Source organism: Erinaceus europaeus, chromosome 15 (assembly GCF_950295315.1).
Source record: "Erinaceus europaeus chromosome 15, mEriEur2.1, whole genome shotgun sequence".
NCBI lineage: Eukaryota > Metazoa > Chordata > Mammalia > Eulipotyphla > Erinaceidae > Erinaceus > Erinaceus europaeus.
In genome coordinates, this window is record NC_080176.1 from 1,128,717 (window position 1) to 1,149,144 (window position 20,428).

Genomic DNA, 20,428 nt, shown 5'->3' on the forward strand with positions numbered 1-20,428 from the left:
GCACACAGGCCAGCAACAGGTGGGTGTCCCGCTCCCATGGGTGGTGGACCCCTGCAGCACCCTGAGCCCTGCCTCCCCCAGGGAAATCACAGCCTGGCATTTGAGTGTCAGGTGGGATCGGGAGTGAGGGGTTTGTCGCCCACGTGGAGCACACCAGCTGCAGGCCTGCTGACCCTGTTGCCTTGACGTGTGCCACCACACACTCCCCCTTCTTCAGAGAGCTTTGGGGTTGGTGTGGGGTCACGAGGCTCCATGATCATTTGGGCTGTGGGTGGGCTTGGGGCTGGTGTGGGGTCACGAGGCTCCATGATCGTTTGGGCACCTTCTGGCCTCCAGCTCCCTCACTGCTCTGTGACTCTGCTGACAGTCACTGGCTTCCTCATGCACTTCAGGCTTTGGAGAGCCTGTGTGGATCCTGGGCCCCGCCCGCTTCCCTGAGGCCTCGGTGCCGAGCTGGCTGGGGTGCCTGCTGCCCTGCTGTTTGTTGGGGTCGTTCCCTGTGGCCAGTGGTAGTGACACCTACCGCCCATTTCACCCTGCCCCTTCTCCCAGATTAGCTTGAGGAAGCTTCTGTCTACTCTCGCTTTGGTTCTATTGTTTCTCTTTTTATTTCTTTATTTTCCCCCCCCTCTTTTAACAGAGCACTGTTTAGCTCCGGCTTGCGGTGGTGCAGGGGGTTGAACCTGGGACTTTGGAGCCTCAGGCACGAGAGCCTGTTTGCATAAGCATTATGCTATCTATCCATGCCTACACTTTGGTTCTAGAATGTAGTGGGACCAGCTCTCGCCCTAGGGTTCAGACCCTCACTGCCCAACGGCTGAGCTCGGACCCTCTAGGTCCACCCCTCCCCATTTCCCTGCTGTAACTTTGAAAAGCAGCTTGGTGAAAGCACTGCCGTGTTATTGTTAGTTATTAAAGCAGTGTCCTCTGGCGGGGGGCGCACGATGGCTCTGCATAGAGACTCCTGCCTGAGGCTCTCAGGGCCCAGGTTCAATCCCCAGCACCACCACCAGCCAGAGCTGATGGTGTGTGTGTAGAGCAGTCACGGTCATTAAAATACATAGACGCACAAAACAGTGACCTCATGTCAGAACGTGGAGCAACCCCAGGGGCGTCTCTCAGAAGGGGAGGGCTTCTGTGCTCTGCTCCCAGCTCACTCCTGGCTGGCGTTTCTCTCTCCCCTGAAGTATTTGAGTCCTTTGTGGATTACGTGGCTGTGGAACAGCTGGACGGCGACAACAAGTATGACGCTGGGGAGCACGGCTTGCAGGTAATCCCGCAGCCTGCGGTGTCTGCAGCGCTCGCTTGGTCAGGATGCCCTTTGTGCCCGCCCACATGCCGGGGGGGCCTAGACTCCTCTCGTCATCTGGGTGCTGTACCCTCGGAGCTCTGAGCAGAAGCTGTGAGTTAGCCGGCAAAGGTGTCCCCCAGACCACCCCCAGGCTCAACTTCAGTGGGGACGGGCCTGCTGAGACCGGCTCACAGCTGGGTGGAGTGGTGTGGACTCTGTGACCCTTGACCTCAAGTGGCCAGGGGAGTCTGGGAAAGGAGGCTCCACCTGTGGCCATGCCCGTGCACTCCTGGCCAGGGGCTCCTGCTCCTGTCACTGGGGGCCACTGGCCACGCTTTTCCGACTCCCCCCGGCCCTGGCTGCCTCTGTGGGATTCGGGGCAACTGCTTAGCATGGGAGAGGGGCCCCACCTCAGCTGTCCTGGCCGTGCAGCCCTGGTGACCCTTCCGAATCACAGCACAAAGCCAGGGGCTCCGATGCCTTTCCCCGCAGGAAGCAGAGAAAGGTGTGAAGTTCCTCACCCTGCCACCCGTGCTGCACCTGCAGCTCATGAGGTTCATGTATGACCCGCAGACGGACCAGAACATCAAGATCAACGACAGGTAACCGGGGCGGTGCTGCAGCCAGAAACCCGGCAGCCCCGCCCTTCCTCATCCTCGTCTCTGATCAGGGACAGAGCCACCTCCCCTTTTGCCCGGTTCATGTTCTGAGCAGGTCCTTGTGAGTGCTGGCAGGGCCTGGACATGGGTTTCATCCCGAGTCAACAGCGTGCCACCACGCGCACGCGCACATACACACACACACACACACACACACACACACACACACACACACAGGTGAGGGCCGGCACACAGACCTGGGCTCCCCCCCCCCACACACACACACACACACACACACAGGTGAGGGCCGCACGCAGACCTGGGCTCCTCCCCCCCCCACACACACACACACACACAGGTGAGGGCCGGCACACAGACCTGGGCTCCCCCCCCCCCACACACACACACACACACACACACACAGGTGAGGGCCGGCACGCAGACCTGGGCTCCCCACACACACACACACACACACACAGGTGAGGGCCGGCACGCAGACCTGGGCTCACACACACACACACACACACACACAGGTGAGGGCCGGCACACAGACCTGGGCTCCCCCCACACACACACACACACACACACACAGGTGAGGGTCGGCACGCAGACCTGGGCTCCCCCCCCACACACACACACACACACACAGGTGAGGGCCGGCACGCAGACCTGGGCTCCCCCCCCCACACACACACACACACACAGGTGAGGGCCGGCACACAGACCTGGGCTCCCCCCCACACACACACACACACACAGGTGAGGGCCGGCACACAGACCTGGGCACATACACACACACACACACACACACACACACACACACACACTTGAGGGCCGGCACGTAGACCTGGGCTACTCCTGGCCTGATGTGACCCCCAGCCCAGTGTGCCACCTGGCACCCAGGAACCATGTAAAGGGGTGAACTCAAAGGCCCCAGAGACAGCATTTGAGCCGCGCTTGGCGCTGTCTCCACTGATGCTGCATTCTGGAAGGCCCTAGAATTCTCAGGAAGCGAGAAGCACGCCCACCCTGCCTCAGAGAGCTTCTTGGGTTCCTTCCCCAAGTAGACAGGAGCCAGGAAATGAGTGGAGAAACGGCTCAGGGTGGAGCTGCTGTGTGAGTGAAATCTGCATGTTTTTTTTTTCATAGGTTTGAGTTCCCTGAACAGTTACCACTCGATGAATTTTTGCAAAAAACAGATCCTAAGGACCCTGCCAATTACATCCTGCACGCAGTCCTGGTTCACAGTGGGGACAACCACGGTGGACACTATGTGGTTTATCTCAACCCCAAAGGGGACGGCAAAGTAAGTGCAGCAAGAGACGGCTGGGCACTGCGAGGTTCCGGGGGTCTCCTCCCCAGCCTCTGACCCTCCCTGCTGGGCTCCTGGGCTGAGCCACCCACTGGCCGCGCCTCCTGTGTGTCTCAAGGGCTGAGTCGCCTCGGCCCCTCAGTAGACCCTGCCCCATGCGCCCTCACTGGCCTGACCCTCAGGACTTGATCTAAGGTTTATCCGTGTATTGATATGGGGGGCGGGGGGAAGCAGAGCACCACTGCGGCCTCGTGCCTGAGTCCAGTTCTGCAGCTGCTGTGCTGCGTCCCTGATCACGGCCACACCAGGGCATCTGAGGTGCCGGGTCAGTCCCCCCCGCTGGGGTTGTCGGACACGGGGCCGCCCCCTGGATGCCACCCCTGACGCCCCCCCCCCCCCCCAGTGGTGCAAATTCGACGACGACGTGGTGTCCCGGTGCACGAAGGAGGAGGCCATCGAGCACAACTACGGTGGCCACGACGACGACCTGTCTGTGCGGCACTGCACCAACGCCTACATGCTGGTCTACATCCGGGAGTCCAAGCTGAGTGAGTGCACCAGGGAGATGCCGGCCTGCCCCCGACAGCCTGCCGCCTCCCCGCCCCTGCGCCCCCCCCCCCCCCGTCTTTATTTTCTTTTTATTGCCACCAGGGTTGTGCTGGGCTAGATGCTGCTGACAGCACAAACCCACCACTCCCGGGGGCCATCCTTTTTCCCCCATTATTATCGAACAGAGACAGAAACCGAGAGGGTGGGGGGGAGACACCTGCAGCCCTGCTCCACCACTCGTGAAGCTTCTCCCCCGCGGGCTGCCGCGTGCGCCCGGCCCCCCCGCCTGTGTCCCGCGCCTGCGCAGAGCTGAGAGGGTGGTGTCCCCCGCAGGTGAGGTGCTGCAGGCCGTCACCGACCACGACATCCCCCAGCAGCTGGTGGAGCGGCTGCAGGAGGAGAAGCGCGTGGAGGCGCAGAAGCGGAAGGAGCGGCAGGAAGCCCACCTGTACATGCAGGTGCAGGTGAGCACCCGGCGGCGGCGGGGAGGCCGGGGCACAGTCCAGAGGAGCTGGTGGGCCATCCTGAGTGCTGCCCGCTGGGGAGCCTGGGCAGCCTGTGAGCCCCACCCGTGTCCTGGGACTTCCAGATCGTGGCCGAGGACCAGTTCTGCGGCCACCAGGGCAACGACATGTACGACGAGGAGAAGGTCAAGTACACGGTGTTCAAGGTCCTGAAGAACTCCTCGCTCGCCGAGTTTGTCCAGAGCCTCTCGCAGACCATGGTGAGCCGGGGCTCCCGCGGGGGGCTGCGTCCTGAGCCCTGACCCTGTCGGCTCTCTGGTGAGCTCGCCCCTGCAGCCGGGGACGCCTCCACGGAGGCTGAGAGCCCGACCCTGCCCCGCACACAGGCCGCCTGAGCTCTGCTGGTCTCAGGAAGAAACAGACCGATCTTAATGGTGACGCGGGGGATTGAACCTGGGACTCCGGAGCCTCAGGCATGAGTCTCTTTGCCGCTCTGACCCCTGGCTTGATTATTGAGACTTTCAGTGGGGTCTCTAAAGCGAGAGTTGAGTGTGGACCTCAGCTTTGTCACACACACACACTCACTTTGCTATTTTGAAAATTGGGCCCTGGCTTCTCCAAGTCAGTGATGATTCTGCCACGGGCCTCCCCACAGCAGTGTGTGTGGCAGGTGTATGGCTGTGCTCAGGCGGATCTTAAACCGACGATGAAGTCCTCTCGAGGATGCAGGGTGAACACTCGCTTTCTTGCTTTGCTAGGGGTTCCCGCAAGATCAGATCCGTCTGTGGCCCATGCAGGCGAGGAGTAACGGGACCAAGCGGCCAGCCATGCTGGACAATGAAGCCGACGGCAACAAGACAGTGAGTGTGTGTGAGTGTGTGTGTGTGTACGTGTGTACGTGTGTACGTGTGTACATGTCAGGGGACTTTTTCTGCCCATCTACTGGCCCAGCCAGGGAGTCCTGAAACCACCCTCCCTTCTGGGCACAGATGATCGAACTCAGTGACAATGAAAACCCATGGACAATATTCCTGGAGACCGTGGACCCTGAGCTGGCCGCGAGTGGCGCCACGCTACCCAAGTTTGACAAGGACCGTAAGTGCCCACCGTGTTGCCCCCCCCCCGTACCCTCCCCCCCAGAGCTTACGGCCAGATTCAAATGCAGCTGTCGGGGAAGCCGTGGCCAGAACTGCCCCGAGCTCACCAGGCCCCGGGGCCATTGTGGGGTGAGGTATGGGCTGCCCACAGAGTGGGGGGTACCACTGCCCATCCTCTGCTCCCACGTGTTGGCGGCCGTCCGGATCGACCGTCAGCACGTCCCGCTCTGGGCCTTGTCATGCGGTCTGTCACCCGCCCCCTTGATGCAAGAAGGTTGTGGTCCCCTGTGGCCGAGGCAGCACCTGGCACGGGGCAGCGGGGCTCCTGAGGCCCTGGTCCGGCTCTGCCCTGTGTGCTGCGGGTTGGAGTTGGGTACTGCCTCAGGCTCAGGCTCACCTGCCCACCGGGAACAGCCAGCCTCTCTGAGAGTTAACTGCCGAAGGCCTCATGTGACCCCTTCCTCCACGCAGACGATGTGATGTTGTTCCTGAAGATGTATGACCCCAAAACCCGGAGCCTGAATTACTGTGGGCACATCTACACCCCCATATCCTGTAAAATTCGTAAGTCCTACCCCACCCTGGTCCCAGGCTGGTTCTGCTGGAGTTTCGGTCTATTACAGTGCACTCTCCCTCTCCCTCCCCCCCAGGTGACTTGCTCCCGGTCATGTGTGACAGAGCAGGATTCATCCAAGATACTAGCCTTATCCTCTATGAGGTTTGCCAGGCTCACCTGTCCCTGGGGGTGGGGGGTGTCTTGCTGGTGCTGGATTGCTGTGTAAAGTCTGCAGTTTGGGGGGGGTCTGGTGAGGGGAAATTCTCAGGTGATCTGGAGTTGTGGGGGATTCTTTTTATTATTATTATTTTCTCTTTTGTTGCCCTTGTTTTACTGTTGTTATTGATGTCATCATTGTTGGATAGGGCAGAGAGAAATGGAGAGGGGGGAAGAGAAAGACAGACACTTGCAAACCTGCTTCACCACCTGTGAAGCGACTCTCCTGCAGGTGGGGAGCCGGGGGCTCGAACCGGGATCCTTAAGCCGGTCCTTGCACTTCGTGCCACCTGCACTTAACCTGCTGTGCCACCGCCCAGACTCCCTTGGATGATTCTTAAAAACACTTCAGAATGTGGGTTTGGCCCTGAGCGCCCCCATTCCTCTCACTGCAGGAAGTGAAGCCGAATCTCACGGAGAGAATTCAGGATTATGACGTGTCTCTGGACAAGGCCCTGGATGAGCTCATGGACGGCGACATCATCGTGTTTCAGAAGTGCGTGTTGGTGACGGCTCGGCGGCCCTGGCCCCCGGGCCCAGTCATGCTTTGTCTGACACTCAGTGGGGTGGGAGCGCGAGCACCCCTCTCCCGGGTCCCCGAGCTCCTGGTGGGTGGTGTCTCCGCCACTCACCGTCCTGTATTTGGCCGGGGTCCGTGCACCCACGGAGGGCCAGCTGTGTCCACTGGTGCGGCTGGAAGCCGGGCTTGCGGGCTTCTGTCTGGGGACCAGGCAGCAGACATGCAGGCTTGGTCCTCTGGCCTCATGCAGACACTGCACTCTGCGGGGCCGCCCGCTCCCGGGGAGGCCGGGGCCGCGAGAAGCGGGCGTCAGCAGGACTCGGTTCGCCACCGCTGCCCCCGGCTGCACTTGGGGTGAGTCTGCAAACAGCACTTCCCTCCCAGGGACGACCCCGAGAATGACAACAGTGAGCTGCCCACCGCGAAGGAGTACTTCAGAGACCTGTACCACCGCGTGGACGTCATCTTCTGCGATAAGACCATCCCCAACGACCCTGGATTCGTGGTCACTTTGTCCAATAGAATGAATTATTTTCAGGTATGTGACAAAGGCAAGCGCTCTTCCCTTCAGAATCCACACCAGGCATTCCCGCTGGGTTCCCGCGTGCTCTTCACGTGACTTTGCTGGGCTGCCTGGCCAGGGGCCTCACACACCGCTCTGTGCACCGCTGATGAGACCACGCCGGCTTCTGGCCCGTGTCGGCTCAGTGCGCACCTGCCTGGTGTGGCTTCTGATAACGGCACCCGGGAACTGCAGGCGGCACGGTGGCTAGGACCATGGGCTCAGAAGCACGAAGTCTTAGGTTTAATCCCAGATGGTGCTCTGGCTCTTTCATGTAAAACAACATTCTTAGAGAAAAGCTGCCTTCACCAGACCTGCAGCTTCCCTGGGCCCTGCAGCCAGAGCCCTGCTCAGCTCCGGCTGAACCTGGGACTGCGGAGCCTCAGGCCCGAGAGTCTCTGCTGACCATTATGCTGTCTGCCCCGGATCAGAGTTCTTCAATAAATTCCCTCCCTGACTTCTCCACTCCCCACCCCTAGGTCGCAAAGACGGTCGCCCAGCGGCTAAACACTGACCCCATGTTACTCCAGTTTTTCAAGTCTCAAGGGTAAGTCCAGGTCAGACAGCAGCCTGGGCCCTGCTGCCTGCCTCCGTTGTCCGTCCAGACGGCTCGGGGCTACCTGAGACCCATTTCTTGGCGTGTCTGAAAGCTGCTCAGAGGGCTCGCTGTAGTCACAGCCAGCTGGAGCCAGACCGCCGTAGCTTCATCACCGCCATGTGTCCCGGGGGCGCCCTGGCCAGGCTTGTGTGTGCTGGGGGACGCCAGGGGCCGGAGCCAGTGCCTGCTTCTGCCTGCCCGCGGGGCTGGTGTAGCATCAACAGCCGCACGTTCACACGCTGATTTCTTGTAGTTACAGGGACGGCCCAGGCAACCCTCTTAGACATAACTATGAAGGTACTTTAAGGGATCTTCTACAGTTCTTCAAGCCTAGACAACCTAAGAAACTTTACTACCAGCAGGTAAGAGTCCAAACTCATGTGACCAGGGGCCGTGAAGAGAAGGAGCAGGTCTTGGGGAGTGTCTGACTGCCCTTTTCCCCAACAGCTTAAGATGAAGATCACAGACTTTGAGAATAGGCGGAGTTTTAAGTGCATCTGGTTAAACAGCCAGTTCAGGGAAGAGGTGAGTGTAGGGGCTTCTGTGTTCTGGAAGCTCACTTCTCGGCGCACTTCTGAACATCGGGGGTCTCATCACCCCCAGCCCTGGCCTCGTGGTGCCATCTTGGGGTTCTGCCAGGCTACGAGGCGGCCACAGTGATCCCTTGGGCCACGCTTTGGGGGCTGCTTCCGGAAATGGGGCCAGCAACGACTACGCCTCTCCCTGTGTTCCTGGTGCAGCTGCAGAGAGATCTGTGGGTGGGCTCTCCCGGCCTCCCCTCTGCCCCAGAACAGGAAGGGCTGCCTCCCTCAGGCTGTGCTGGGGTGTTGGCTGCTTCCTGGGTCTGCCCGGGTGGGGCCCTGAGGCCCACCTGTGCAGCCTCCTTCTCTCTTGGCTAAGTCACACGGCCTCTCTGTGCCCTGTCCTTTCTCAGGAAATAACACTATATCCAGACAAGCACGGGTGTGTCCGGGACCTGCTGGAAGAATGTAAGAAGGCTGTGGAGCTGGGGGAGAAGGCGTCAGGGAAACTCAGGTGAGCACCCCGCAGAGGGAGCCCAGAGAGCAGAGCGGGCAGGTGGATGGACGCATGGTGGAAGGCTGCTGGCCTGGGGCTTGGGGGGCGGGACAAATACAGGAGCCCCTCCAGGAGCCTGGAGAGCAAAGTGACGGCTGCCAGTGTGTGGGGGCAGCTCAGGCCCAGCACTGCCCCAGTCACACAGGGTGCAGAAGCCCCTCCTGAGAGGCCTGTGGCTGCTTGCTCCCCGGCCCTCCCTCTGCAGGACTGGAGGCGGACAGGCCCTAATCTGCACAGTCAGTGAGTGGGTACAGTCCTAGCCTGGCCCTGACAGACAGACACACAGCTCGAGAGACCTCACCTCTGCCCACAGCCGCCCAAACAATACATCTCCGGGTCCCAAGCAGGGGTGGGGTCTCGGTGCTTCCCACCTGCACCCCAGCACCCCCTTCTGACACCTCAAGTTTAGGAAGCAGACCAGCATCCCAGGGCAGCAGCACTGTACTAGCCGTGGGTATAGAGGAAGCCTCCCTGTGGCATAGGAGCGGCGGCAGGGACTGAACCCGGGGCTGCACCACCTCCCAGGCCGAAAGACTCCTTTCTCGAAGACTCTTCTTCCCGTCATTTCCACAAGACTGTCTCCTTCACGTCCCCACTGGGCCTTTGCTCCTCTCCACAGGCTGCTAGAAATCGTAAGCTACAAAATCATCGGCGTCCATCAGGAAGATGAATTGTTAGAGTGTCTGTCTCCTGCCACCAGCCGGACGTTTCGAATAGAGGTGCCTGTCCCCCGGCCGGAGGGCGGGGGCTTCTGGGAAAGTTGTTTTGAGCCCGCATTGACAACGTGTGTCCTCAGGAGGTCCCGATGGACCAGGTCGACATAGACAAGGAGAACGAGATGCTGATCACGGTGGCCCATTTCCACAAAGAGGTGTTCGGAACGTTCGGCATCCCGTTTTTGCTGAGGATACACCAGGTGGGTCGTGGGGCCCCCCTCCCTGCGGGCCAGGGGTTCCGGGCTGTGGGGAGAGCCCGCCCGGTACAGCCGCTCTCTCCACAGGGCGAGCATTTCAGAGAAGTCATGAAACGGATCCAGAGTCTGCTGGACATCCAGGAGAAGGAGTTTGAGAAGGTGCGTGTGCGTGGCCCCAGCCCAGCCCCGGCCCCTCCGCCCCTGGGGCTGCCGCGCGGCTCCCTTTTGCCGATCTTGGCCGAAGCGTTGGACTCGTGTCCAGAGCCGGTGTGGGAGCTTCTGTCCTGCTCTGTTTCGCAGTTTAAATTTGCCATCGTGATGATGGGCCGGCACCAGTACATCAACGAGGATGAGTATGAAGTGAACTTGAAAGACTTTGAACCCCAGCCTGGTAAGAGCGACTTTGTGGGGTGGGGGGAGAGCAGGTGTGGGCCCCGGAGCACCGATTCATGCCCCCCCCCCGGCGGGGGAGAGTGCCACCCCCGCCCTGTTCTGCCCCTCCTGGCGAGGGCTCACGGTCCTTCCCTGGCAGGTAACATGTCTCACCCTCGGCCGTGGCTCGGGCTCGACCACTTCAACAAAGCTCCAAAGAGGAGTCGCTACACTTACCTTGAAAAGGCCATCAAGATCCATAACTGACCTCCTCCCGAGTGTCCCAGGCCAGGGACAGTGCGCGGCTGGGCCTCAACAGCCTGGGCTCTGGGACTCTGCACGCCAGCCGACGTCCCCATGAGAGGACTCGCTGCTGATGTTAATTTTATTTTGTTGAGGCTGTTCAGTTTGGCTTCTGTATCTATTGACTGCCCTTTTTGAGCAAAATGAAGGTGTTTTTATAAAGCGTGGATGCCAGTGAGAGTTATTTTACGGTCACCGCAGTGCCAGGCGCCTGCCGGCACACGGGGGGAGGGGAAGAACAGAAGCTAGTGGCACGTGGTCCCCGTGGGCACAAGGGCTCTCGTCCAGCTGGGGCCCCGACCCCGGCCCCCGTGGGCGGCCTCGTCTGCCACCGCCCTCCACTCCCCTCCCGCCCCATGGCCTTGTGTGCATCTGTAAGGCATCGCCGAGACACTCACAGCCTAATAAACAGCGCTCTCCTTCACGCGTGTCCTGTGGCCCCTTCCTCGGTCCTCGGCCAGCCTGTCCCCTCCCGTTCAGGCGGCAAAAGCCCAGCGGCCGCCAAGGTCCCAGCAGGTGACGGGTCCCGAGGTGTCTCCTAGGCGGAGCAGACGCAAGAGGAAAGGACCCTCTCGACCAGGAGGGCAGTTCTCTCGTGGGCAGGGAGCTGCTGACTTTGTAAAAAGGCAGGAAGAGAAAAGGACAGATGAGATTGTATATTTAATGACTGAACGTGTCCAGCTGACCGCTGGGAGGAGAGGTGCAGCCTCGCCGCGGACGTCTGCTAGCCGAGCCTCGGGCCGCCCCGCGGGAGCCGGCGGCCGCTAGCTGCGAGTGCGGCGAGCTAGACTCCGCAGCCCTCACGTAGTTCTCTTCCTCCCCGGACTTGGTTTCGTTTCCTCTCGGTTTGTTTCTGTAGCAGCAGTGCGCACCAGCCCTTCCTGTATATTTGCCTTTTTGCTGGAAAATGTTGTATGTTGAATAAAATTTTCTATAAAAACGACCGCTGTGTGAGTGGCCGTACCCTCTCCCGGGAGGGCTCTCCCCGCAGCCCTGCCGGCCGCCCCTGGGGACTGTGCGAGCGAGCGCCACCTAGTGTACCCGTGAGGTGACCGGGCTTGTGGCCTGGCCTTGGTGGAGGCCTCTCCTGGTTGGAGAGCACCTGAGGTCGGGGAGCCCTGGCCACCCCTGTCTAAGCCCGCTCGGTCTTTGCCCTCGGCCTGCTGTGAGGTCTGGGCAGGTAGGGCCTCAGAGCCGCAGGTCCAGCAGCTCCCTCCCGCCTTGACTACAGGGACCGTGGCGCTCTCACCACCCCACCCCACTCCACTGCACCCATGTCCCCTGTCTGGGCCCCCTGTAGCGTTGCTGGCCTCTTAAGAGCTGCAGGGCTAAAGTGTGTGTGTGCACGCGGAGGTCATTTAACACGAATATCTTGTTTTTAACTTTTTTTATTTTCCCTTTTGTTGCCCTTGTCCTTTTTGTTGTTGTTGTTGTTGTTGTTGTTATTGATGTCGTCGTCGTTAGCTAGGACAGAGAGAAATGGAGAGGGAGAAAGACACCTGCAGACCTGCTTCACCACCTGTGAAGCGACTCCCCTGCAGGTGGGGAGCTGGGGGCTCGAACTGGGATCCTTCCGCCGGTCCTTGCGCTTTGCACTTAACTCGCCCGACTCCCATCTTGTTTGTTTTTAACACCAGAGCCCTGTCGGCTCTGGCTTATGTGATGCAGGGGATCGATGGAGCTCTGCATCGCCACTACGCTATCTCCCCTGCACACCATGAAAGATTAAGAAGCAGATCTCCACTCTTAGAGACCCAGGGATCAGATCAGCCCCCAGCCCACCCCAATGGTCTGTGAAGCCTGAAGTGTCCCCTGGCGGGTCCAGTGCACTGTGAGAGGGGAGCCAGCATCTGGCCGCAAAACAGTTTTGAGAGCAGAGCCCTCTGGGATGCGGTGGGTGGGGTGGGCCCCTCCGGGCGTGCGAGCTTGGCGGGGTCATGTTCACTTACTGTTTACTTTTTTTTTGGTCTTTATTAATTGGATAGAGACAATCAGAAATTGAGAGGGAAGGGGAGATAAAGGGGGAGAGACAGAGACGCCTGCAGCCCTGCTTCACCACTCCCAAAGCTTTCTTTCCCCCTGCAGGTGGGGACGGGGACTTGAACCCGACTCCTTGTGCATTGCAACACGGGTGCCCAACCAGGCGCGCCACCACCCAGCCCCCGCGTTTATTATTTCTTATTTAAAGTGGTTTAAGTAATGACGAAACTAGAGCATCACTCTGGTTCATGTGACCACAGAGCTGGAGCTCAGCAAGCGACTGTCCAAGCGGACTATTCTCTAGCCCTTTCGCAGGATTTTCTTTCTTTGGGGGGGGGGGGGGGCGGGGTTGCGGGGAAGCTTTAAAGTCTGATCTGGGCTCGAGGGGTGCTGCTCCTTGCTGTGCCGGGGCTGCAGGGTGCAGGGTTGAGTGAGGGTGGGAGAGGGTCCCCCGTCCCCCAGGAAGACCGGGCCGATGGCGGGGGGGGGGCAGGCGAAGGCGGGGGTGCCCGCGCCGGGAGGGGAGGACCTCGGGTCGGGGGGCCCGCGGGAGAGAGCCGAGTCAGTGAGCCCCTCACCGCCCACCCCGTGCGTGGGGTGGGACGAGCACGGACGGCTCACAAAGTCACATTTATTTCTGGGGACGTTCACCAGCGCCGGTAGCGGTAGAGCTTGTGGCGGCACACGGGACACTCGTGCTGCACATCCATCAGGCTGTCCACGCAGAAGGGCAGGAGGCAGCAGCCCAGCGCGCACCTGGGGAGGGGCGGGGCCGGCGAGGAGGACATTGTGGGCGGATCCTCTGTACGGGGCGGGGCGGCTATGGGCGGGGCCTGTGCTGCGAGGGGCGGGGCCGAGACATGTGGGCGGGGCCGGCGAGGAGGGCGTTGTGGGCGGATCCTCTACGGGGCGGGTCGGCTGTGGGCGTGACCGAGACAGGGAGCTGGTTGTGGGCGGGGCCAGTGTTGCGAGGGGCGGGGCGTGTGTGGGCGGAGTCGTTGCTGTGATAGGCAGAGGCGTGGTGGGGCGTGGTCCTGGCGGTGAGGGGCGGGGCCTATGAGGCCGGGAGACCACTCACCCCAACACTAAAAGGCCGGTGCACATCAGCCAGGTGATGATCCCAGGGACCGGCCTGGTAGCGGTGATGATGTAGTTCCCGCAGTAGGGACAGGTGGACTGGAAGGGTGTGGCAGACCCCAGCCTGGGGAAGCTGGGGGGCAGCTCTTGGGGAAGGAGGGGCAGGTCAGACCTCCCTGCCCCCTACCCTGCCCCAGTGCCCATCTCTGGACCTTCCAGTGGCCTGTCACCATCTGCCGGCCTGGCCTGGGTGCACGCCCCATGCCCTCAGGTGCCCCGCCACTTGCCCCAGGGGCCCCGGGCGCTTGGAGAGGCGCGTCCTGCCCAGGGCACTTTGCTACCCAGCTTCCTTCGGTGGTGGTTTGGGGGAGCCTCCCGTGGGCTTCAGAGCTGGGGGCGCTGAGGGTCTGGAGGGGAGCCCTGGGGGTGTGGATGTCCCTTTTGGCAGGGAACTGGGGGAGGAACCAAGTCCAGACAGAAGAGGGGAGCTAGGTGACTGTTAGTGTCCCAGGGGTCATTGGCTGATCCCCAGCTGTAGGAGGTCAGAGCAGAGGGCTTCCTGGAGGCAGTGCTGTTTGGGTAGAGGGGCCAGGGCAGATGACACTCACCTGTGTGAATGACTTGGGGGCCGGAGAATGTCGGGGGAGGTGCTGGGGCACCTGGAATCCAGGGGCCTGGCAGAGGAGGCCCAGGAGGGGCATCTTGGGAGAGAGAGGAAAGCCAGCCTCAGTTCTGGGGAATCTGGGTGGAGGCCCACCGTCTGGGGGGGGGGGGGTGTGGGGCGTGGGGCAGGGGACTGGCTCTGTCTCCCTTGTTACTTGTCAAACACTGAGCTCATCTGCTTTCTGCAGGAGCCAGCGCTCAGCTCCTCCCCCCAGACACTTCCCCCCCCATGGGTGGGTTCAACCTGGAGAGTCAGCTCCCAGCCCTCAAGGAATTCTGGGGCTCAAGGGGGTGGGTGGGAAGGGAACCCCCAGTTTCAATGGCGCCTGGCTTGTGGGGTGTGACACCACTCCTGCCAGAAAGGAGCCTTGAAGGGGGCTAAATCCCCCCACTGGGCTCCCCCCAACTGCCATCAGGTAGGGAGCTAAGGGCGGCAGGTAGCCCCCTCCCCCAGACGCCAGGGCAGGAGAGGGCACCAGCACCCACCTGGGACAGCCCCTCGGGCCTCTGGCCACAAGATGCCAGGCCCCCCCCACTCTGGGAATTTTCCCTAGCACCCCACCTGCACCCCCAGGGTCTGGGCTACCCAAGCCACCGCGGGAGGGGGGGCAGGGGCGTGCCTTGGACGGCCCACATGGGGGGAGGGGGCTAGAAGGTTCCCCAGCTCCTCAGAGAACTCCAGCATGCCCCCCCCCAGCCCCACCACTGACCCTGACACGGGGCCCTCACCCTGGGGTCGAGTTGCTCGGGGTGAGCCATCAGCCCGCTGCTCCAGGAGGGGCGTCTGGGCAGTGCTGTGGCTCTCCTTGTCCCGCCTGGGGGGGGCCGAATGCTTGTCGGCAGTGCCCACCATGCTTTCGCCTGGCTCTGCCGGCTCTGGGCCTGCCTGCAGCTGCAGGGGGGCGGGGGGCAGGCCATTGTGAGGTGGCCAGAGCCCCGGAGCCCTGACACGGAGCAAGTGCGGCAGGCCCGAGCCCCCAGACCCACTGGGAGCCACCGGGCCACATGTGCACAGGACCCGCGAGGAGGGTCTGGGGCGTGTCCACACGTGTAGGCATGTAGCTGGGCGCTGTCAGCCACACCGGTGGGCCTGTGCACACGTGGCTCACGTGGGTGTGCCTGGCTTGGCTTGTCCATGCGGATATATGTGGACACGCTGACACACGTGTGCGTGCGTGCGTGTGTGGATAGGTGTGTTCATACATGTGTGTGTGTGTGAAGCAGGTAGCATACGTGCAGTGCACACACCATGTGCATACTTGAACCTGCCTGTCTGTGCTCACGTCCGAGCGTCTGCAGACACACACACCCTGGTTCACACTCGTGCACGTGTGCACACACGTGTACACTTTATACACACAGCAGAGTCCTTGCACACTCATGCTGGTGTGTGGGCCGAGCCCACCCTGGTGGCATCTCCCCAGCACAGGTGGCAGCGCCCCAGCCTCCCCCCCTCTGCTCCCCCCGTGGAGAGGGCACCTTAGCTGCCTGCCCTGGGCAGTGGGCCTGGTACTTGGTCAGGGAAGGGGGTCAGCACCCCCAGGGAGGAAGCATGGCTTGGACCCCTCATGAGTCTGACCCCGAGGGACGGTCCTATTCTCTCTCACAATGGTACTTTTTGAAAAATATTTATTTATTCCGTTTTGTTGCCTTGTTTTATTGTTGTAGTTATTATTGTTGTTGTTGTTGATGATGTCGTCATTGTTGGGTAGGACAGAGAGAAATGGAGAGAGAACGGGAAGACAGAGGGGGAGAGAAAGACAGACACCTGCAGACCTGCTTCACCGCTTGTGAAGCGACTCCCCTACAGGTGGGGAGCCGGGGGCTCGAACCGGGATCCTTACGCCGGTCCTTGCGCTTTGCACCACCTGCGCTTACCCCGCTGTGCTACCACCCAAGTCCCAATGGTACACTTTTTAAAATAGTATCTTAAAAATATTTATTCCCTTTTGTTGCCCTTGTTGTCTTATTGTTGTAGTTATAATTGTTGTTATTGATATCGTCATTGTTGTTAGACAGGACAGAGAGAAATGGAGAGAGGAGGGGAAGACAGAGAGGGGGAGAGAAAGACAGACACCTGCAGACCTGCTTCACTGCCTGTGAAGCGACTCCCCTGCAGGTGGGGAGCCGGGGGCTCGAATCAGGATCCTTACGCCGGTCCTTGTGCTTTGCGCCACCTGCGCTTAACCCGCTGCGCTATGGCCTGGCTCCCAATGGCACACTTTTAAAATTTTATCTTTATGTATTTGTTGGATAGAGACAGTCAAAGATTGAGAGGGTAGGGGAGTTAGAGAGTGAGAGAGATAGAGAGACATCTGTAGCCCTGCTTCACCACTTGCAAAGCTTTCCCCCTGAAGGCAGGGGCTGGGGGCTCGAACCCAGGTCCTTGTGCACTGTGATGTGTGCTCAACCAGGTGTGCCACCGCCTGGCCCCGATACATTTTCTTTCTTCCCCCTTTTTTCTTACTCTTCCTGCCCTCTCCCGTGTCTTCCTTTCCCCCCCCTCCCTTCCTTCCTTCCAGAGCCCTGCTGAGCTCTGGATTCTGATGGTGTGGGAGGTTGAACATGGGATCTCAGAGCCTCAGGCAGGAGAGACTTTGCAGAACCATTATGCTGTCTACCTGTCCCTGGATTTCTGTCTCTTGATTAATAAGTAAATGTCTTTTTTAAAGATTATTTATTTATTCATGAGAAACATAGGAGAGAGAGAGAGAAAGCCAGACATCACTCTGGTACATGTGCTGCTGAGGATTGAACTCAGGGCCTCATGCTTGAGAGCTCAATGATTTAGCCACTGCGCCACCTCCCAGACCACAGTGAATGTCTTTTTTTATTTAAATTGTTTATTATCTTTATTTATTTATTGGATAGAGGCAGCCAGAAATCGAAAGGGGAGGGAGAGATAGAGGAGAGGGACAGAGAGACACCTGCAGGCCTGCTCCACCACTCGTGAGGCTTTCGCCCTGCAGGTGGGGACCAAGGGCTCAAACCTGGGTCCTTGTGCACTGTAACACGTGCACTCCACCAGGTGCGCCACCTCCCAGACCACAGTAAATGTCTTTTAAGTGAAGGAGTAAGTGGATGAAAGCATGAGTTAGTGAGTGAATGAGTGAAAGTAAATGAGTAAGTGAAAGTGAATGAGTGACTGAATTAGTGAGAGAGTGAATAAGTGAGGGAGTGAATGAGTGAATGAATGAGAGTGTGAATGATTGAATGAGTGAATGAATGAGTGACTGAGTGAGTGAATGAATGAGTGAGGGAGTGAATGAGTGACTGAGTGAGTGAATGAATGAGTGAGGGAGTGAATGAGTGACTGAGTGAGTGAATGAATGAGTGAGGGAGTGAATGAGTGACTGAGTGAGTGAATGAGTGGGTGAATGAGTGAGTGAATGAATGAGCAGAGAGTGAATGAGTGAGTGAATGAATGAGTGAATAAGTGAATGAATGAGTGAGTAGAGTGAATGAGTGAGTGAATGAGTGAATGAATGAGTGTGTGAACGAATGAGTGAATGAATGAGTGAGTAAATGAGCAGAGAGTGAATGAGTGAGTGAGCGAGTGAAGGAGTGAGTGAATGAATGAGTGAGTTAGTGAGCGAGTGAAGGAGTGAATGAATGAGTGAGCGAGTGAAGGAGTGAGTGAATGAATGAGTGAGTGAGCGAGTGAAGGAGTGAGTGAATGAATGAATAAGAGTGAATGAGTGAGAGTGAATGAGTATTCATTCATTCATTCATTCATTCATTCATTCATTCATTCATTCATTCATTCATTCATTCATTCATTCATTCATTCCGCCCGCCCGTGCTGCTCCCCACACCCACCCTCCTGAGGTCTCCACGCTGAGGCCCAGGTCTCCATACACAAGGTCCGGGCTCTTGGGTGGGTTGGGGACCCCGGCTGGCTGAGGCCGAGCTGTGGCCATCCCGCACGTGGCCGCCAGAGGGCAGCAGCAGGCTGCGTCCGCGCACCGCCTGGGCCCGAGAGGGGAGCGGAGGGGAGGGGGGAGGGGGAGGGGAGGGAGCGGAGGGGAGGGGAGGGGAAGGGGGAGGGGAGGGAGGGGTACTAAGCCAAGGATCTGGGTTTGAGCCCCCACTCCCCACCTGCAGGGGGAAGCTTCACAAGCGGCAAAGCAGGTCTGCAGGTGTCTCTCTGTCTCTATCTCCCCCTCCTCTCTCCATTTCTCTCTGTCTCAGTAACAAATAAAAAGCATTTTTTAATTAATTGTTAATATTTATTTATTTATTTTGTTGCCCTTGTTCTTTTATTGTTGTAGTTATTATTGTTGTTATTGATGTCATTGTTGTTGGATAGGACAGAGAGAAATGAAGAGAGGAGGGGAAGACAGAGAGGAGGAGAGAAAGACAGACACCTGCAGACCTGCTTCACCGCCTGGGAAGCGACTCCCCTGCAGGTGGGGAGCCGGGGGCTCGAACCGGGATCCTTACAGCGGTCCTTGTGCTTTGCGTGGGCCACGTGCGCTTAACTCGCTGAGCTACTGCCCGACTCCCATAAAAAGCATTTTAAAGATTTTATTTATTAATGAGAAACACAGGAGGAGAGAGAAAGAACCAGACATCACTCTGGCACATGTGCTGCCGGGGATCAAACTCAGGACCTCCTGCTTGAGAGTCCAAAGCTTGATCACTGCACCACCTCCCGGACCACATAAATAATTTTAAAAATAAAAATAAGGGTGGGGTAGATAGCAGAATGTTAATGCAAAGAGACTGTCATGCCTGAGGCTCCAAAGTCTCAGGTTCAATTCTCTGTACCACGATCAGCCAGAGCTGATCAGTGTTCTGATAAAAAAGAAGCAAAGAGCCAGGCAGTAGCACAGCAGGTTAAGTGCATGTAGTGCAAAGCACAAGGACCAGTGCAAGGATCCCAGTTCAAGCCCCCGGCTCCCCACCTGCAGGGGGGTCACTTCACAGGCAGTGAAGCAGGTCTGCAGGTGTCTGTCTTTCTCTCCCCTCTCTGTCTTCCCCTCCTCTCTCCATTTCTCTGTCCTACCCAATAACGACATCAATAACAACAATAATAATAACCACAGCAATAATAAAACAACAAGGGCAACAAAAGGGAAAAAAAAAATAGCCTCCAGGAGCAGTGGATTCGTGGTGTAGGCACCAAACCCCAGAAATAACCCTGCAGGCAAAAAATAAAAATAAAAAGGGAAAGGAAGGAAGGAAGGGAGGGAGGGAGGAAGGGAAAAAGAAAGAGAGGAGGGACGATACTTTGCAGGCAGGTGGTGGCACACCTGGTTGAACACACACTACAATGCACAATGACCCAGGTACAAGCTCTCGGTCCCCACCTGCAGGGGGGCGGGGGGGGCTTCACAAGCAGGAAAGCAGGTCTGCAGGTCTCTCTCTGTCTTCTCTCCTTCCTCTCTCAATTTCTCTCTGTCCTATCCAATCAGATGGAAAAAATTGGCTTCCAAGAGCAGTAGGTTCGTAGTGCTGGCTCCGAGCCCCAGCAATAACCCTGGAGGCAGAAAAAACAAGCACTGGGGGCCAGGTGGCAGCACAACGGGTTAAGTGCACATGGCACAAACCACACAGACAGGTATAAGAATCCTGATTATAGCCCCCGGCTCCCCACCTGCAGGGGGGTGGCTTCACAAGCGGTGAAGCAGGTCTGCAGATGTCTCTCTCTCTCCCTCTCTGTCTTCCTCTCCTCTCTCAAGTTTTTTCTGTGCTGTCCAACAACAATAATAGCAATAACAGCAACCACAATAAACAAAAGGGGTAACAAAGGGGAAAAATAGTCTCCAGGAGCAGTGGATTTGTAGTGCAGGCACAGAGCCCCAGCAATAACCCTAGAGGCAAAAAAAAAAGTGTTTCCTTTATTCCACCTGAACTTTCACGTGACACAGAAGGGGGGGCGAGCTCAGCCAGAGCTTCCTTCCCATGGTGGGGCCTGGCTGGACCTGGGTGGGGCGTGAGCAGCGCTCTGTCCCTGTGAGCTGTTCTGTAGCTCCCCCCCCCCCATATCTTTCTTCACCACCATGCACTGCACACTACTGCCCTCCCCTCCTACTCCCCAGAGGCTCCTGACACTGAGCAGGGCCTGGCCCCAGGGCTCAGCTTCAGCTCTGTTTTTCTTTTTTCTTTTGCCTCCAGGGTTATTGCTAGGGCTGGGTGCCTGCACCGTGAATCCACTGCTCCTGGAGGCCATTTTTTTCCATTTTGTTGCCCTTGTTGTCATTATTATTGTTGTTATTGCTGTTGTTGGAAAGGACAGAGAGAAATGGAGAGAGGAGGGGAAGACAGAGAGGGGGA

The 20,428-nt window shown here is 58.6% G+C and overlaps 2 protein-coding genes across 4 annotated transcripts in view; one reads left to right on the top strand and one right to left on the bottom strand.

Annotated features, from left to right (window-relative positions):
* USP7 (ubiquitin specific peptidase 7) overlaps window positions 1–11,372 on the top strand; it is a 39,938-nt gene extending 28,566 nt beyond the window's left edge. For all 3 annotated transcript variants that reach the window (XM_060172389.1, XM_060172391.1, XM_060172390.1), the window contains 21 exons: window positions 1,188–1,270; window positions 1,784–1,893; window positions 3,040–3,196; window positions 3,606–3,750; window positions 4,085–4,215; window positions 4,341–4,475; window positions 4,974–5,075; window positions 5,205–5,310; window positions 5,784–5,876; window positions 5,963–6,030; window positions 6,480–6,580; window positions 6,989–7,142; window positions 7,646–7,713; window positions 8,018–8,126; window positions 8,212–8,289; window positions 8,699–8,799; window positions 9,461–9,560; window positions 9,638–9,757; window positions 9,842–9,913; window positions 10,055–10,145; window positions 10,287–11,372. In XM_060172389.1, the coding sequence (XP_060028372.1) occupies window positions 1,188–1,270; window positions 1,784–1,893; window positions 3,040–3,196; window positions 3,606–3,750; window positions 4,085–4,215; window positions 4,341–4,475; window positions 4,974–5,075; window positions 5,205–5,310; window positions 5,784–5,876; window positions 5,963–6,030; window positions 6,480–6,580; window positions 6,989–7,142; window positions 7,646–7,713; window positions 8,018–8,126; window positions 8,212–8,289; window positions 8,699–8,799; window positions 9,461–9,560; window positions 9,638–9,757; window positions 9,842–9,913; window positions 10,055–10,145; window positions 10,287–10,393 (2,231 nt within the window). In that variant the 3' untranslated portion in view covers window positions 10,394–11,372. The remainder of the gene's footprint in view (window positions 1–1,187; window positions 1,271–1,783; window positions 1,894–3,039; window positions 3,197–3,605; window positions 3,751–4,084; window positions 4,216–4,340; window positions 4,476–4,973; window positions 5,076–5,204; window positions 5,311–5,783; window positions 5,877–5,962; window positions 6,031–6,479; window positions 6,581–6,988; window positions 7,143–7,645; window positions 7,714–8,017; window positions 8,127–8,211; window positions 8,290–8,698; window positions 8,800–9,460; window positions 9,561–9,637; window positions 9,758–9,841; window positions 9,914–10,054; window positions 10,146–10,286) is intronic.
* A 1,648-nt stretch (window positions 11,373–13,020) lies between these two features.
* On the bottom strand, window positions 13,021–15,131 carry LITAFD (LITAF domain containing). The gene is made up of 4 exons (XM_060172273.1): window positions 14,879–15,131; window positions 14,095–14,187; window positions 13,488–13,632; window positions 13,021–13,165 (listed from the first exon to the last, which is right to left on the bottom strand). The coding sequence occupies exons 1-4, from the start codon at window positions 15,000–15,002 to the stop codon at window positions 13,057–13,059; spliced, it is 471 nt and encodes a 156-aa protein (XP_060028256.1). The 5' UTR covers window positions 15,003–15,131; the 3' UTR covers window positions 13,021–13,056.
* Between the last annotated feature and the right edge of the window lie 5,297 nt (window positions 15,132–20,428).

What these genes read in the sequence shown, in the direction of transcription:
- LITAFD (XM_060172273.1), bottom strand. Translation starts at nt 15,002, where the DNA reads ATGGTGGGCACTGCCGACAAGCATTCGGCCCCCCCCAGGCGGGACAAG. An exon ending in CCGAGCAACTCGACCCCAGG is followed by an intron (nt 14,188 to 14,878) that starts GTGAGGGCCCCG and finishes CTCTCTCCCAAG; the next exon opens with ATGCCCCTCCTGGGCCTCCT. An exon ending in ACCGGCCTTTTAGTGTTGGG is followed by an intron (nt 13,166 to 13,487) that starts GTGAGTGGTCTC and finishes GCCCCTCCCCAG; the next exon opens with GTGCGCGCTGGGCTGCTGCC.